Below are 18153 nucleotides of genomic sequence, written 5' to 3'. Positions count from 1 at the left end.
ACTTAAAAGCAAATAAGACCGAACCATGCAATTGGTGAACAAATCATTCCATCGCAATAATTTAGCAACGGGTTTCCGAAAAACAAACCGGTCTATCAAACATGGGCGCAAACAGAAACAATACGAAACGATGGCAAACCCAAGACACAACACGTACGTGTTGTTGTGTCCATTGTACAATGGAGGAGAAGGAATCGGATAGAAAAAACTTATCAGATGCAGGTTCCGACATTGCCAAAGTCTGTAGGCCATTTATCACTGACAGACCACGGGTCACGACCGCTACAGGGTTGACGGAGAGTGGTTAACGGCATCAACCAGAGATTCAGCAACATAGCCCATATAATATTGTAGTACAAAATTTTTTTTGACGATATCTCTTATTTTTTTTCTTTTAAATATATGTTTTCTAATAACGATTGACACTAATAGATTTTTTTTTTGAAAGAAGTTGCAGCCTAATCAAGAATAAATTGCTCAATCAACTTTGAAAAGTTTCCTTATTATAAAGTAAACTTGTGTCTAAAGAAAATTATATTGAGCAAACAATTCAAGTTTCGAAGATTTTTTTTAGATGCAAATTTTCTTATACTATTCTACTCATATTGATTTTACATTAATGTATTTTATTTTGCCATTTCGTGAAAATTCTCAGCTCTTACTGAACTGATTTTAATACGATTTTTATATGATTAATACATCAAAACTCCCCAAATATTAAATGAACTTATTGTTGTCGAAAATTATAATAAAAAATCCTCAATATTAGAATTATAGAAAAATATCTCAAAATTACAAAACTGTAAAAATGTAATTTTCTAAATTTTTTTGTGTATTTTAAAATTGTTATCATTATTTTTTTTTTAATAGAGATCCTAATAAAATTTTAATGCATAATAAAAAAGATATTGCACTCTCTTGTAGTATACTTTTTGTGAAATTTCAATGAAAAACCTATGTAATGAAGGTTTTGAAAGGGACCATCTTTCATACGCACGTAAATTTTTTTTTTCAACTCAATTTTTGACAACAATAAAATAGCGTTTTTTTAATCCTTAAAAAAGTTCTTGAAACGTATTACAATAAAAAAAAAATTCTCCGACAAAGTCTCATTGTAAGATATTGCTCGTCAACGAAAAAAAATCAGAAATTAAAAAAAAATTATACTTAATTTTTGAAAGTTATCTTTTATGGCAGTGGTGTTAATCACAATCAGATATCAGTCATACTTGTTCAATCTATGCCATAACCTCACTTTGTTGGGTTTTTAATTTACTGTAATTTTATCAATAAGTATGACCGTTTAAAATACGTTTTTTATTTCCAAAATATATTCATTATGTTAATATATTTTTTCATGCTGACAGATATTCCCAATATTTTGTAACATTTTTACATATTTTATCATTAGATGTCACCTATATAGTATGTAATCCAAACTAGTAGAATAGTTTTCATACGCCATTAGAAGTTAATTAACTTTATAAACATTATTAAAATTGAGTTTAGAATCTGTCTAAAGTTTTAGTGTTTAAAAATTTACGTGAGTAGAAAACATTTATATTACACGAAAAATTAAACATTCATAACTGTTATTCGTTATATCAAGTTCCTGTGGGCATTCTTGGTAAAGAGAAAAATCTAAAATGCGTAATGCATTCGAATAATTTACTTTAAAAACAATAAATCATCGAAAACTGTTGTAAAATTTCACTTTGAAATGACAACAAGGTACGTTGTTTGAATTAGTATTAAACTACGCGTGTGTCATTGTAGTAGGTTATTATTGCGTCTTAAATAATTGAGAGCTTAACAAAATCGTAGTTGACAAGCAAAAGATTCCTACAAATGTATACAATTAAAGTAATTTAATGCTAATAGAATATTTTAGTGTATTTTATTGCACGCAACCAGTGTCAAGAGTAATAACGTGGTCTGCGGGTAGAATGAAATTGATTTTCTGACTGCTCGTGCATAATGACAGTAATTTGAATCTTGCTCATCAATTACTGACCGACGGTGTATTTGAAATTATTGTTATTAGACATAATTACAATGGAATCTCTGCAGTTTCAATTCGACACGTCACAGGATTGTATTGTAATATTAAATTAAGTGAATAGTGGAGATATTTCGCAATTCATAAAATAACGTACAATGCAATACATAATCCATGAATCAAGTAGTAAAGCACGCAACTTATCACGATAGTTTGCGATGGTTGTAAACTTGCAAACGTATCATAATAGTATTAGTGTTAAAACGGTGACCATCCGGTCGTCGGTTGAACGCCCCTGTTGAGCCGAGTTCTCTTGAGGCTTTAGTTGTGGGCAATTTATCGGCGGCAATGGCGCCGTCATCGTCGCTCAGTATATTATCCGGTTGTAATGGTTTTTTTACAAGACAAACTCTGTCACGATGATAGCAATCGTTTGAATAAAGTCTGCCTTTTCCGTTTTGCTACAACTGACCTTTACGGCGAATATTTCTTCCAAAATCCAACGAACTTCTTCAACGGTGCATCATAAGGTCTTATCGACTGGTTTAATAATGTGTCGCATTGTTCGATTCATCGTAAATAACAAAGATAATAATGAGAAGGAAATAATAATTACAAAAATGCAATGGTACCTGGATTGCTAGATAACAAGTATGATTAAAGTAATAAGATTCGTCTAACAATTTATAAACAGCTGACTTTAGTGTGATTTTTTACGATTTTTGTCGAGTTATTGCAGGAAGACAAAGTTTTTAAAGACATAAAACTGTCATCTTTTGATAGACTGTAACGAATAACTTAGTGCTGAACAGGGGAAACAGGTCAGTACAGATAGAATTTGCATTTTAGTGTCGCCATAAGGAACGAGTTGTTGTGATAAGATACGTTGGTCCTGGCAACGGCACGATCGTAAAACATGTCCATTGTTTTTACTATTGGAACATCAGTGTATTTTACAAACAGTTGAAAATACCAACCCGCCGTATATTATAGCGCTTAATAAACGGATCTTTTGAGACTGTAAAGGTCAAATGTGCACTACACAGGTGCCTTCGATACTCAGAGAAAGCATTGTGTCATTCTTCGTTGTCGTTATCGCAGTGGAGGTTATTATGGTCTATGGCGAAAATGAGCGCACACATTTTCCTAGTAGGCATGTCTTTTTTCCTCGGTCACAATAGGCGGACTCGGTGCAAAGTATAACGACTATTTTGTGTTGGACAGCATAATGATACAACTCGATTCCTCTATACTTCATCCCTGTAAAGTTTTGCAGATACCGCGAAGATAAACATGCTACGGAGACGATTTAGTTAAACATAAACATTGTATTGTCAGAATTCGTACCTCTAGTCATATATAACCTCAATAGTTGTTATTAAAATTAATTGAATGGAAAATTAGATAACGTAAATGGTATTTAATAGTTGTTAAAATTCTTTTAAGTCGTGTGGTTGTTTTTTAAGTAACGTAACATTATGTCATGATAAATTGAAAAAAATATTTTGAACGTACTTAACTATTTTATTATACAACGTATAAATTGCAAATGATTATATATTATAATAAACGTTAATTAAACTGTCAAGACCAGGGGATTAAAAAGAGTTCTCGTTTCCAATTATGTTGTTTTCGATTGTATTATCATCACTCGAATGTAAGTCTTCACCTGTCATTTGAACGTTCATCACCATTCATTTGCTCAATAATATTATTTTAATAGTCGTCAATGTCCTGTTATTTAATAAGTATTGCGTAAAACGTAAAAATGATAGTAATATTATCCGAAGTAATCTACTGGAATGGAAAGGCCGCGATAGACTCTAAAAAATAAACGTAGTGCAGCTTTCGCTACCGAGGGTTAAAAATATAAGAAAACAATATGGAAGTTGTCAAGTTAAATTTGGTACACCTAATTTATTTTTTTAATTTTTAGTGGTTTGTAAAAAAATAGCCTCTTGTGTAAATATTAATTATTTTACAAATGAAAATCATGCACAATTATTGGAGGAAAGACTAATTTTTCATGCCCCAACCATATTTATATAGCACTAATTATACAGTTTATTTACCTTTGCACGTTTATTTAGGTATTAATTGATTAATTAAATATTAAGTATGTTTAATTTAAAAGATATTTTAATATCGGAAGTAAATTTATCATATTTATATTATACAATTGATTATTAAACTAATCATATATATATATATATATATAATCATACTTCGTTAAAATATAAGGAAATTTAACAAAATAACTAGGAAATACAGTTAATTATATTGATGTTATAATTTATGTAAATAATAAGGATCATATTTTTTCAGTGAAATAGATCGTGTATATCATAACTAAATTTATAATTCCCTTTTTATGATGTTTCAAAATCTTTAATCAGTAAATAAACATTAATTGTAACGAACAATTGATTAGCAAAATTTGTGTATAATCCATTTTAATATAATCTTGTTCTTAATTTGTCAAATAAGTTCTTAAAAATATTGACCGGTGTTTAAATTTATAATGTGTCCGTTAATAGATGTCATAATCAGTCGGACATGGGTCAGCACTCACACCGAATTACTTTATTTTCTTTTATACGTTCAAGTAGAATCAATAAACTTGATTCTTTCTTACATGAGGTGTTTTAATATTTCAGTGTTTATTATTCCAATGATCCACATTTGATTGGACACACTCATTGTTTTTTAATATTTAACGAGCGCGTCTTAGGTGTCATTAAATTAATGTTCACGCCGAAAACGTGGTAATTATTTCGGTGTATTCTTTTCACGGTTACTTACGCCCCTCCAACCTGTTCAATAAGTTACAGCAATATTATTAAAAAAACCTCTATGTGCTTGCAACTATATTTTCACGTTTTTGGACGCAACGAGAAGTCACTCGTTCGAACGTTTTCAAGTGTCAAAGTTATTGTTATTCCACAGGTCCGAAGTCGCAGACTAAAGGGACTGGTCGGACACTTTTAAACGATGACGAGACTATACTTGAGCCGCTACTATCGATGCACACTGTAATGCACTGGAAGTGCGAGAAACAAACCTACTTGTCGATACTATACTCGGGTCTATCTGGTATTTTTTTTATTCCATTTTGTCTCGTATGTTCCACTGGCGACAAAGTGACCTATCCGAGCGTTTTTAAGATGGTCTACGATACGGTGGCGTACAGGTATAATCATCATCCTAGATGCACGGCAGCCATGTGGCTGGCTAGCCTTGAGGTCAACGGACCCGTATGCATATGTGATGCTGACTAAGCGAATCACGGCCGAGTAAATAATTACGAGCAAATCACATGGATCCAAATGCTATTATTATTATTATTATTATCATTATCGTCGTCGTCATCAGCAGAGGTCTTCAGCTAAATCTAAAAATCCGCAACATTTGCATAATCGTACAACACGACCTGATCTATATGCGTCAAATTGGCATTTTAGAAATTCAAATTTACACTTCGGAGCATAGTTGCTGTGCACATTGTCGTCGACACGACCTTGCTTTTTATACCGTTAACAGGCGTCATTTATAGAACACAATCGCAAAGATGTAAAGCCGTCCGACCGCTGTGCTTTTAGTATTAACGAAAAATCATTTTTGGAAATTCATTGCCAGTGCCATTAGCATCGTTTATACATAACCCGAAACGGATTTAAATACATTAATGGAATATAAATAATCTTATTAAAACTGGAAGTTAATATTTGGTATTTAACTGTTCACATTGTTACGTAAAATAAATTTTAATTAAATTAAATAGTAGATGATGAATCCGTCTAAAAAATAATATATTCTAATACGTCAGTTAATTTTTATTTAACAAGTAACTGTGTTGTATTTCTAATATCACACATTATTTTGCAATAGTTTGAATAAATCATTACCGAAGGTGTTTATCTAATTCGTATGATTGTTTTACCAATAAAACAATAATAAAAACTATTGAGAACAATAATAATAAAGAACGACACATAAACATTGTTTACGTTGAAAATTAAGTTTATAAAGAATGTTCATATTATTTACATAATATTTTAATCATAACTGTAGATTATTTCCGTCGAAAGTGTTTTCAAGCCTTGTGATTTTTGCCTATTATTCTGATACAAAACAAATTTTTGATCTTATTGTACTAGTGTTGGTTAAAAATATTACATAAAAATAATTCAGTGAATATTATTCCACTTCGTTATAGTACAGTAAAATAGATACAAAAATTATGCATTATATACATATATTTAGCATGTAAAGTATTTATTAGACTTTATAATATGAGCACATGTGTATTATGTACATTTATTACCCTGACAAAAATTGTATACGGAAATTTAAATATTCGTGAAGAGCAAACGTACTTTACCGTTAGCACGTAACCTACCCGTTGCAGTTTATCATCACAATCAAAGATGAACGGTTTATGCTGATATCGATAGTAGGAAGTCGTGTTTATTCTAACAATAGTACAATCCTACATTATTAAGCACTCGAATATTCATCAATCGTTAACATATCTTCAAATATTTTTTACGGTACTTCCAATTCAAAATTCGATTACAAATTATTTAATAATTGAAGCACCTTGCTATTTTTCAAACCATGTAAGCGTCAGTTTTATAGAAAAAAGACTAGGCTTGATTAGTAATGAACAGAGTCATATTATTAGTAAAGTAAATCTAAATAAACTATTTTTACTAATTTGTTTTTCGTATGACTTGTTGGGTAATACTTGCGATTTTTATCATATATATATTTTTTAAAGTCATTTTTAAATAGATTATCAAATACGATAGTAAAAAATTCAAGTTAAATGTATATTTTGAAACGTTAATAACTATTTCATATTTTAACACATATTTCAACTAGTTGATGGCTAGATTTGTAATAAAAATAAATGTTTTTAATCATTAACAGACTATTGTAGACATCTAAGCGCATTGGAACAATTCTTCTCACGGAAACGAAGGATTTTCAAGGTCTACAATTGGAGTCGATAAAATAAATAACTGACACAGTTGAGGTATTCTCTGTGCGATAAATTTAATATAATACACGTGTTTTATTCTTATTTGACACGTTACGCCGACAACGTTTTAAGATGAACACAAGGGTGTACATGTATCGTTACCTCGATGTATATCTTCCATTTATTGCAGCCCCGAAGGTTAAACCAAAATGACCACAACAATAACAACTAAACAAACATCAAAGACTTTTGTTTTATCTGATTTTTTTATGTTAAAATACATCTAAACTTAATGGACATAGCTGGCTCTTTATGATAATGATTCGACATTGAATCCTAGCATTTCTAGTCTAAAAGCATCAGGTAGTTTTTTTCGATATGTCTTCTGAATAACTATATCTATAAAAAATATTCAATTAATTTCGTGTCAGTTCGCCATTGATACCGCCTATCATTTCAACTGAAAAATTTTAGGTAGATTTCTGTATTACATCGATTAAACGATATACGAATCATTACCCAACCGAATAAATTAATTACTTTGGACAGTGTAGCCTTAAGATTCCGGCGCTTGTCTTAAATCCAGCTGACGATCGGCTGTAATCACTTCAGAAGCCAGCGAACAGTCTAATTTACCGTCAGCAACCTTAAACTTTACAGAACGCAGTTCGTTAAATGATTTTCGTCGTCATTGTGAGTACACAAATGAGAATGTTCCCACGCGTCGGCGAAACTAAAGCCAATTACAGCCGGGCCACGGAAAGTCTGTGGTAGATTGTGTTTTCTTTTGCCGCCACCTATTCCCTCTCAAGTATTTCGTACTAAGACATGTTTGTACAACAATACCAGATTAAAAAAAAAAAACGTATTAATAAAAACAACACACAAGAGTGTGCGGAGTAATTGAATGACTCGGGAAGTGAAGTGGTATGATAATTTCGCACACATAAAGTCAGATCCGGAGTTCCTAGGAGATAGCGATCTCTTGGGAAATCTCTTCACTCTCAGCAGTAACACAATAACGGCAGTAGTCCGGACTTTACAATAATTACCGTACTAACGGCCTGGTTTGGCCCTGCTAACATTGGACGAATATCATGTTTGGAAATTTATCAGCACGATAGTTTCACTTCGCACCCCATACAAAAACAGTAATGCCACCGAGTCTTTGTCGGCGTCTGATATCGAGTACACGATCACAATTTTTATTTTTATGTATCAACACAAGCCGCCAACAAAGTACCGTGTCTTTTGTCGGTCGTTTAATGGAGAAACGTAACGAATTCCTCGTAGTCGAGGAACCGAGACCCGAACTACGAATTCAAGAGAATGGGCAAATATGACACATGTACATGCAATGTTATTATTGAAATTACACAACTAATTATCAAACTGGCGGCGACGGTTATAGGAAACGAACACCAAAATGAACCCGTTCGTGTAAACGGCCCCGTCTGCTTTAGAGGATACAGACCTTTTAATGGCGATAAATCTCTCGTAACGCAAACAACAATCGAACGGTACACGGGGTTATTAAAAAATCGATAATATCTTTCCGTGTTTCAGACGGTGTGTATGGGACGAGGAAGAGAAACAACCGTAAAAAAAACGCCAAACGGTAATGAAAGGTCTCCGATACAGTGAAGACGTCGGACGTAACAGGGTGAGGGCCGCCCTCATACCTGGACCTTCTCCGTGGACCACCCAAACCGGTATACACGAGTTTCCGATGATAATATTAATCCTCATTTGTCATGCGCTGCCGCATTATATCGGCCCGAACCATTTGCAGGTGCAAAACAATAATAAACGAACAAAATAATAGTAATAAACGTTCATTTAAAACAAGACGAGACCAACCTTTTTGGATCCTTGAGCCGGACACTGGACCTAGTCCTGCCGGAGAACATGGCAGCAGCCGCCACTGTGTTATTGGTTTATGTAGAGCGGCGATCAAACGAAGAAACATGAAAAAACATTGTCGCTTAAAAAAAACGGCACAACAATGAGATGGTGGTATCCTAATGAGTATTGATGAGCGCGCACCACAATAAAGCACACGCCACACACACAAAGCGCACAACACGACGGTCGGTGATCCGGCCGAGAACTGCCGGTGCGCGCCTCCTATTGGGAACCGGTTGCGACGGCAGCCGTCGTCGTCCCGGGCAACGTCGCGAGGCAACAAAAGACGACGGCGGCAGCACCAGCAGCATCGATCTTGCGCCCACTCTCGAAGACCCCGCGCGCGGCCGCTGACCACAGGTAGTGTAATTATTGTTATTATTGTTACTATTTTTGTTCTGCTCCAGCTCGCCATCGTTCTTCGGCGGTCCATCCGGAGAGACCATCACGAAACGATTATCGGCGGTGCACTATCCTAACGTTACTTATTATATTATTATCTTAACAGTTATATTGTTTTCCCTGTTTTCTACTTATGGGATGCTGAACTACTTCACGAATTCAATGTTTACATTATCATTAAGTGTTTGATGTACACAAATAACTTTTGATGCGAAAAACACTTTCGTTTCAGCATTACTTAGTCACAACCCCCTAGTCATTTGATAACTTAATGGCACAGTAATAGACATTTTAAGTAAATTGTATTATTTACTGTCAATTATCAAACGTTTTGGTGCACGAACCAAATTGATTTCACTTATTCGTAGTGCATAGATCATGAGCACATCTTTCGGTTACGTCTAAGACAGCCAAGCAATGGGATTACACGAAAGAAAATCGACCGGTTAAGTAACATTTGAAACCATCAGATATTTCTTTTTATTTCACATTTAGTGCTGTTGTACTTTAAAGCCACCGATGATATTTTTATAATCGATAGAACGACACCATTTTTGTAATTAATTTTCTTTAGTTTTATGCGTTTTAAGAAGATTATACAATTCTACCGATATTTAATTAAAAGAACTAACAAGTTATCGTCTTCTACTTTAGTTACAATATTAGTAAATATGTCTTTATTATCATAAATTAACACTTGTTTTCGGCTAAAACAATGGTATACTATTTTAGTATTATCTATTAATTATATAGTAAAGCATTAACCGTCTAATTACTTGTCATTTTTATTTATAATTAATTAGTATATGAAACTTGTATATATTTGTTTGCGTTTTTGCACCAAGGGGCGTAATTATAATAAATGAATAATAGTAAATTAATTTAGATTGTATTGTATGCAGTACAAAGTGTATTATATACAGTTTTCATAAACTACAACACGTCTTGTTCAGTTTGAGCAATTAGAATTTCAAAAAAATCAGTTTAAAATGTCTAATTCAAATATAAAATTTATAATAGCTTCTATTTGTATAAATGACAAATTACATCGTAAACTGGAAAAATTACCAATTGTCCACCATATGTGTCAAATCACTCTCTGCATAAAGATCAACGTATGAAAACAATTCTAGAAGAAGCAAAAAATTATTATAAACGTTTCCACTTACGCCTTAGCTCCCATCCCTGGTAACCCTCCTAGCGTAAATGGTGCAGAAACCTACGCAATCCATAAAAAAAAAAAAAAATATGTGTATAAGGATAAAACAAAATAATTAAAAGACGAAAGTGTCATCGGTGGGTGGCTTCTTCATTCTTGTTTATCTTAGCTAATACTCTTATTGTGCCGTTTGTGTATATATTAATAAAGAAAAAAAAACATCGTAAACTGTATATGTATTTTTTTTATCTTGGGGCTCTTTAAGCGACATTTATGCGACATATTATAAGATAAATTGCTTGTGGATGAACTTGTATTTAATAGCACAAACGTCGCCATTTATACGCTGATGGTTGGAGTTGTGGTTTGAATCACTGTTAATATTCCTGTACGGTCACCCATCTATGAACCAACAGTAACAGCGCAGCTGAATATCAGTTCGAAGGCGGCAATTGAATAGTCATTGCGCCATAAATTATACTATATCATATCAAAATTGTCACCAAATTTAAATATATGTACTGTCTTTGATTTTAATATTCAATATTATAATTGAATTTGTTTTCCATTTGGATGTGAATTTTTACTCAGATAATAGATATAATGTTAACTATTTATAAGTTATTATAATATTTTATCTATCAGAATTAATTTTTCTAATAAAATGTGTAAAAATATGTGTTATTGTAATATGGTATCAAGGTAAATCAATGATTCTTATAACTCAGTTAATTTTCAATACAAGCTTCTTCCATATTCGGCATTGGTGTCAGTAACAGCAATTTGTATGCATCTTTAAAAGATTTTTTTAAGTGGGCTTTCAAAAATCGAGCTATATATTAACACCAAACAAAGCATATTTAACCAGGCGGTAGACAAGTTTACATTATTGATTACATAAACACATTACATCTTAGTCGTTAATAATATAAGTAGGTGTCAGAAATAAAAGTCTCACCAATCAAATTTCTATTATTTAATTTTTATTCATAAAAATAGGTCATTTTTTGCCAAGACCGTTAAGAGTCAAGTTTACATGCTTGGTATTCATAATTCTTTAAGGGAATAAATAACAATTTGTACATTGTGTAGTATTATTATTGCAATAAATTAGTTTAATGTTTTATTGTCTAAAACACAGCGACCTACGCAATTTTATTAACTGCTTGAGGTCTGTTACGTAGGTTATTTGTATTATTATAATATTAATTATGGTTAATGATTTTCAAATTATTATTACGATAAAATATTAAATCATGACTACCACAATGATAAATATTAACTGTATTACGTTGAGTATACTGTTTCGGAATTCAATATTAATTATTAATACAGATAGTTACTTAGCCTAAAGAAATACAAATAGTAATCTAAAATAAAACCTTTAACAAGTCGTGTATATTATAAAATCTTGTTAAATTACAAGTTATAGTTAAGAATTATTTTTAATAATTTTTAGTCTCTGATTAATTGAATGTACAACAGCAATTGTCTGATTTGAAACATGGATATAGAAATTTTGCCATGATCCCCTGCGTATGGAAAAAGTTATTTTATATTAGTTAATTGTATAATTATATTTATATAATAATGTAACCTCAGTGCATACATTTTTAAACTTCAAAAAAAAATTGTTAAGTGTTATACTTGAGACTTTACAAATACAATTTTGGAAAAATCTTATCTAACAAAATTAGTAAAAGAGCAAAACACATGAAGTGTAAAAAAATTGTATTTATATTAAATAATTATAAACAAAGGAATTATGTTGAGTTTAATACTTAACAAAAGTGTTTATAATTTGTGTACATTTTTGTGTTACATATAAATTATCGTTCTTCAAAAAGTAATGTTGGCGTCGGGTGAATACTGTCACCTCCCCGCGACACGGGATCCTCCTCGTCACCACGGCTGGGTCTCTTAGGTCCGAGCCACAATCCCTTTGCCTCTTTCATTTTCCTGCTTGCCCGGGTCTAGGCTATTTAATGATGAGTAGCTTCGGCCTATCTCCCTCATCCACTGGCTTTCACGGGGTAGAAGTCGCCTCACCCAAGGCGGCCTGCATAACTATAAGGTGCGTGGGTCGTTGGAGTGACTTTCTAAAAGTACACCAAATTATAGTTCTTCAAAAAGTAATGTTTACCGTAAAACTCAAATGTCGAATTAAAAAAATACTTACTGTACTTAAATCACTACAGTCGGTGTGGTATTTTTTGTGTATTCTTGTTTTTGTGTTATTAAGTTTTAGCTTCGATGGCAAACTGAGAAGGTATTAATTTTACCAAGATGCACCCAGAGAAAAACCTAGATCTATATAATAAATTCATTGTTCATTTTGATAAATATATCATTACTATTGAATCAATGATATATTTATCAATATGATATTTTTTTTTCTTGTCTTGAACAATAATTATTTATAAGAATAGTTATTTTGTTCGTATTAATAAAACATTATCATAAACCCTTGATAAAATTTCATGCATTATAAGTTCAAAAAAAAAATTATTCCGATGACTTATCTTCTATGTGCAAATAGTTCCCGTAGTTAAAACACATGCAATTTTGGTGTTAAAATTTACGATTTCATATTTTATTTGTTAAACTTTTTCAACTCAACTTTTGAAAATTTTCTGGAAATATTGATACTTTTATTTAATTTTAAATTAAATCTTATGTAATATACTTTATTATGAAAAAAAAAATTTCGAGATATAGTGAATATACTTTTCATATTCAAAAATATGCAATTTTTTTATTAAAATTTTGGATTTTGTATTTTAATTTATTTTTATATACCTTATAATGAGGTACACTGAATGTCTTGAACATTATATAAAACTAGTTGTCATGTAACATAAAGTTATACTTATTTCAATTTTTTTTTCTTTTACGTCGAAAAAATTAATTTTAGCATTATCAGCTTAAATTGTCAATTTTATTAAAAATTGAATGCGACAAACATTTGCCGATTCAGTAAAAATCATTGCCTAAAGTAATAATTTTTTTGCAATTTTTCCTCAATTTTGTTGAATTAGAATTTTGCTTTTATATAATCCACCAAGTTCTTAAAATTAAACACTAACTACAGATTTGCATCGAAGCATATTTTATGATAGTGATTATAATCATAGTCAGATATCATCTATACTAGTCCAACTATGCCACGCTCTCATTGTGCTGCCGCTTTTTTTTATTCATTTGTATATTTCTTATAATAATGCAAACATCATGAACTTTGGAGTATTTAATCTCTCTACAATAATTTAAGCTCAAAAAATACCACATCAATACACTTGTAGATTTATGTAAGTCTAAATAAAACATGCATATTAATTTGTATTATATACAATATATTATGATACGCTTTTTATGAGTTTTAAAAGTTTATATCAATATTAATATTTTAAAAGTTGAAATCATTCTATAACTGTTACTATTGTTCTTACTGTTAATATGAAATTATTATATTGAATATAAGATTTATTTGAGTATAAAAGCCATTAACGGTAATTACTTCATTTTTTCTATATTAATAATAACATTAGTTTACAACATAATTGATCTATGACTTATGATGGTCATTTTTTTTTTTTAATCTTTCACTGAGTCCGAAAATGAAGTCCAAAATACAAAAAGTAGAACAGTTTTTGAGTTATTGCGAAATTAGCGTTTTTCATATGCCGCGAAAAAGTGTTTTCATTATATTCTAAATATCGTTAATTGCATTCAACCGATTTTCTTCTTTTTACATAAAATTAATCAATATTAAATTACCTATAACTTCTATCTTAAATAATTTTTTATCTGACTTTTTTCTCGTTTGCTATCTACGAATTTACCTCTGAATTTTTATCATTTTTTTCAAAATATCAGAAAAAATTCCGAGTTTTACGTAAAATACACCAATAAAAAATAAAATTATCAACAATATATTCAATAGACATTATACTCTAATACATAAAAAAGAAAATGATATATTATTTTGTAATATTGGTGAAAAAATGAAGAAGTTATGCGCAATTGAAAAATAAAACAAAATCAGAGTTTTTTACTTGAAGTGCTTGAGGATATATCCATGTTTACAGTTGAGTTCTGACGTTTCGGACTCATTGCAGAGTCCATCTTCAGAGTGATGGTTGCTAGTCGGTGGCTGCAACTATACTGGCCTTAAAGTTTTAACACATTCAGAGTTTTTTAATTCGATGCTTTAATTTTGTAAAATATAAAAAAAAATATTGAAAAATTACTCTCAATATTACTTTTCAAAACAAAATTTCGATTTTTTAAATAACTAGAGGTTATTTCATATAGTTTTATTGGGATATTTTTAAATTGAGTTAATTTTACAGTTTGGTGGGGTTGTGGTAAATTTTCGTATTTAAAAGAAATTAAAGTTTCAATCCTCTGGTTAATAAAAATAAAATAATCCTACCCCTTAACATATTAAACTTGGACTTTTTAAAATTTTTGTTAAAGCTTTAAATAAAGATGGAAATTCATTTACTTATTTGAAAACTGTGTTTCCACATTTGTCTGATGCAAAAATTAAAGAGGTATTTTCATATTTTTTCTGACAATTTGAAAAAAATGATAAAAATTCAGAGGTAAATTCATAGATAGCAAACGAGAAAAAAGTTAGATAAAAAATTATTTAAGATAGAAGTTATAGGTAATTTAATATTGATTAATTTTATGTAAAAAAAAAAGAAAATCGGTTGAATGCAATTAACGATATTTAGAATATAATGAAAACACTTTTTCGTGGCATACGAAAAACGCTAATTTCGCAATAACTCAAAAACTGCTCTACTTTTTGTATTTTGGACTTCATTTTTGGACTCAGTGAAAGATTTAAAAAAAAAAATGACTATCATAAGTCATGGGTCAGAAATTTTTTTTTATTTGTGAACTAGAATAATTTACAATTTATAGATCTGAATAGCACTGGTTGTACGACATGTGGGATTTTGCAAACCATATTAATCATTATAATTAAATGTTTTATTGTACTAGAATCTTTTAAGTTAACCAGTAAGTGTTATTTAGATTATCTCATAGCGTTCTTAAAATAATAAATATATTTCACGTATTACAACGCAATGTGTACGACAAGAAAACAAAATATTTTGCTGTAATCGGTGTTTCTTATCTCAATTTATGATCTTTTTTCAATTGTTTATTTAACCTTCTATTTATAAGTTTATAATAAATAAGAAGTACCTCTTATTTAAATATTTTGTATTATTTAATTGTTATTTAAAAGGTTCTTAATAGGTCAAAACTCACAAGAATATTTTCAAAGTGATTTACAAATAATTTTATCAGATTTTTATTTCTTGCATCGTAATTTTATATAATACGTTAAAATTCTTGAATGAGTTGCCATTTTATTTATATTAAAAATCATGTAATTAAGTACAGAGACTTTCTTTTTCATTAGATTAAATAAATTTATTATAATAATTTTTCAAATGAATATTTTCACAAAATTATGTATCTACTTAAGACCTCCGCAAGTTAATATGTACGCTGTAATAACAGTGTAGATGTAGCTGTGAGGTATAATAATAGAAATTATTATTCAGTTATACATTTTATAATCAAATGATTAAGCTTATCACCTTACCTTTATTTTAATGATAACTAAAAATTGATTATTTACTGTTTGCGCATAAAAAATTTATATCATATGTAACCTATATAGATAACCTGATATCAATCAATTAATCATCAGCCTTTTATAGATAAGTAGAATCCATAAAGTGATGAAGTCTCCTGTAATTTTCCTCATTTACTATTTGATTGCCCAGCTTTACAACATAACCGTTTACTCTTGTTCAATTTCCTGTCCTCCATTAATATTTCACCTATTAATAGTTTTAATATCCTTAATAAAAAATCCTCCTCAATAATTATACTTATAATTTCCTTCGTTCATTCAGCTGGCTTCGTTATATAATATTTTTCTGTATGTTAATTTAATATCCTAGATCTTTTTTGTTTTGTTCTTTCTTTTTTAGTATTTTGAGTATGTTTAATTTATTAATTTAACGATATGTTTAATTGTGTATAATAACAACATTTTTTTTCTCTTTTGTATAGTCTTAGTTCTATTGTATAGTCTTAGTTTCTATTGTATAGTTTTATCTTAATCGTTTAGCTATAATAATACTTCTGTATTGAAAGCTAATAAAAAAAAAAAAAAAAAAAAAATACATTAAAAATTATGTACTNTGAAAGCAAAAAAAAAAAAAAAAAAAAAAAAAAAAAAGAATCCATAAAGTTTATATCTTTTGTAAGCTTCTGATCGATGCCCTACTCACCCACCCACGAAGACATTAAGTTCGTATATTCAGCCTATGATTGTCGGTGCATTATTATAAATCTTAATGTTTTCGCTACTTAATTGGCAACACCATCTCGTATATATATATATTTACCAGTCTTATAGTCTTCTACTACGGCAATAGGTTACCAATAAGGTGCTGTGGTGTAATAAGTAAATGCTATTACATATACTTTGTGTGGGCACATCAGCTTAAAGAGAGATAATAAAGTTTATTGATAAAACTGTAAATAGACGCCTTGAGCACCACAAACGCTCCAAATATTTTATAACGTGCCTTATGATCAGCTATCACGCTATATAACGACAAATGACAAAAAAATGTTGCCATAATATTATGGTAGCAATAAAGTAGTTACAAAACTCAGTGTTTGTTGAATTGAACACAAAGTTCAAAGTTCAGCGATATCTGTAACAAAAACTACGATCTACAATTAATGATGATCGAGTAACACTCAAACAGAATGTAATATGAATACGATAATTACATCACTTAGAATGTGTAACTCTATGATTTAAAATTGGCTGTATAAGCTATGAAATGGAACTCTAATATTTGTTCTATATAAGTTTAGTGGAAAATAAATCTGATATGAATAGTGTACAGATTAATCCAGGCAGCATTATTTTTCAAAATTGCTGTTTGGGAAGATACGTATTTATTATGTATCAATTTACTAGAAATTTATTACATATTAAAATCATAAAATATAAAACTACATGATAACAATATAAAATCACATAATAATTATCATTTTATATGTGTTAAAATAAACAATATATATTTTATAACAAGATTCAATTATCTTAAAGTTATTAAATCAAAAATTAAATCTCCAGAAAAATAAAATATAATTTTAAATTAATATTTTATATTAATAGTATTTAACCATTAATAAAAAAGAACATTACTTTAGGCAAATTTGAGATCATAGTTTTTAAACAATTACAAATTTAAAAAAGAAACCCGAATAAAAGTGTTCTTCTACCACCAACATAAATCAGGAGGGAAAGAAAGTATGCCCCCCCTGAACTATGTTGGTGGTAGCGTGGACACTAATTAGACATTTGGTGATGGTACGATATCTGGCCGTACCGACGTTACGTAACGCGTTTCCAAGAACAGCGCCCCATCTCGCCTATCCCGAAAAACGCGTCACGAACACCGCTGCGACGAGATTCGAACCACCTACCAGAAAACTTAGATATCGGTATTTTACCCAATGCCGCTAGTGCCCACGGTGAAGTCATGAAGCAAAAATGTACTTATTTAAAAGACACAGATTGAAGAGTTATATGACTTGTTATCAATAACATTATAATAGATGGCATACAAAAGCTCTTATCTTTTTTTT

At 30.2% G+C, this 18153-nt stretch overlaps 1 protein-coding gene across 1 annotated transcript in view; it reads right to left on the bottom strand.

Annotated features, from left to right (window-relative positions):
• LOC126895228 (uncharacterized) overlaps positions 1 to 9094 on the bottom strand; it is a 93386-nt gene extending 84292 nt beyond the window's left edge. The window contains exon 1 of the mRNA XM_050666853.1: positions 8844 to 9094. Coding sequence (XP_050522810.1) covers positions 8844 to 8893 — 50 coding nt within the window. The 5' untranslated portion in view covers positions 8894 to 9094. The remainder of the gene's footprint in view (positions 1 to 8843) is intronic.
• Positions 9095 to 18153: the final 9059 nt, after the last annotated feature.

The sequence above is a fragment of the Daktulosphaira vitifoliae genome, unplaced genomic scaffold (genome assembly GCF_025091365.1).
Source record: "Daktulosphaira vitifoliae isolate Bord-2020 unplaced genomic scaffold, ASM2509136v1 Scaffold_1, whole genome shotgun sequence".
Taxonomy (NCBI): Eukaryota; Metazoa; Arthropoda; class Insecta; order Hemiptera; family Phylloxeridae; genus Daktulosphaira; species Daktulosphaira vitifoliae.
Note: the sequence above shows the minus strand (reverse complement) of the source record. Positions and strands in the feature narration are given on the sequence as shown.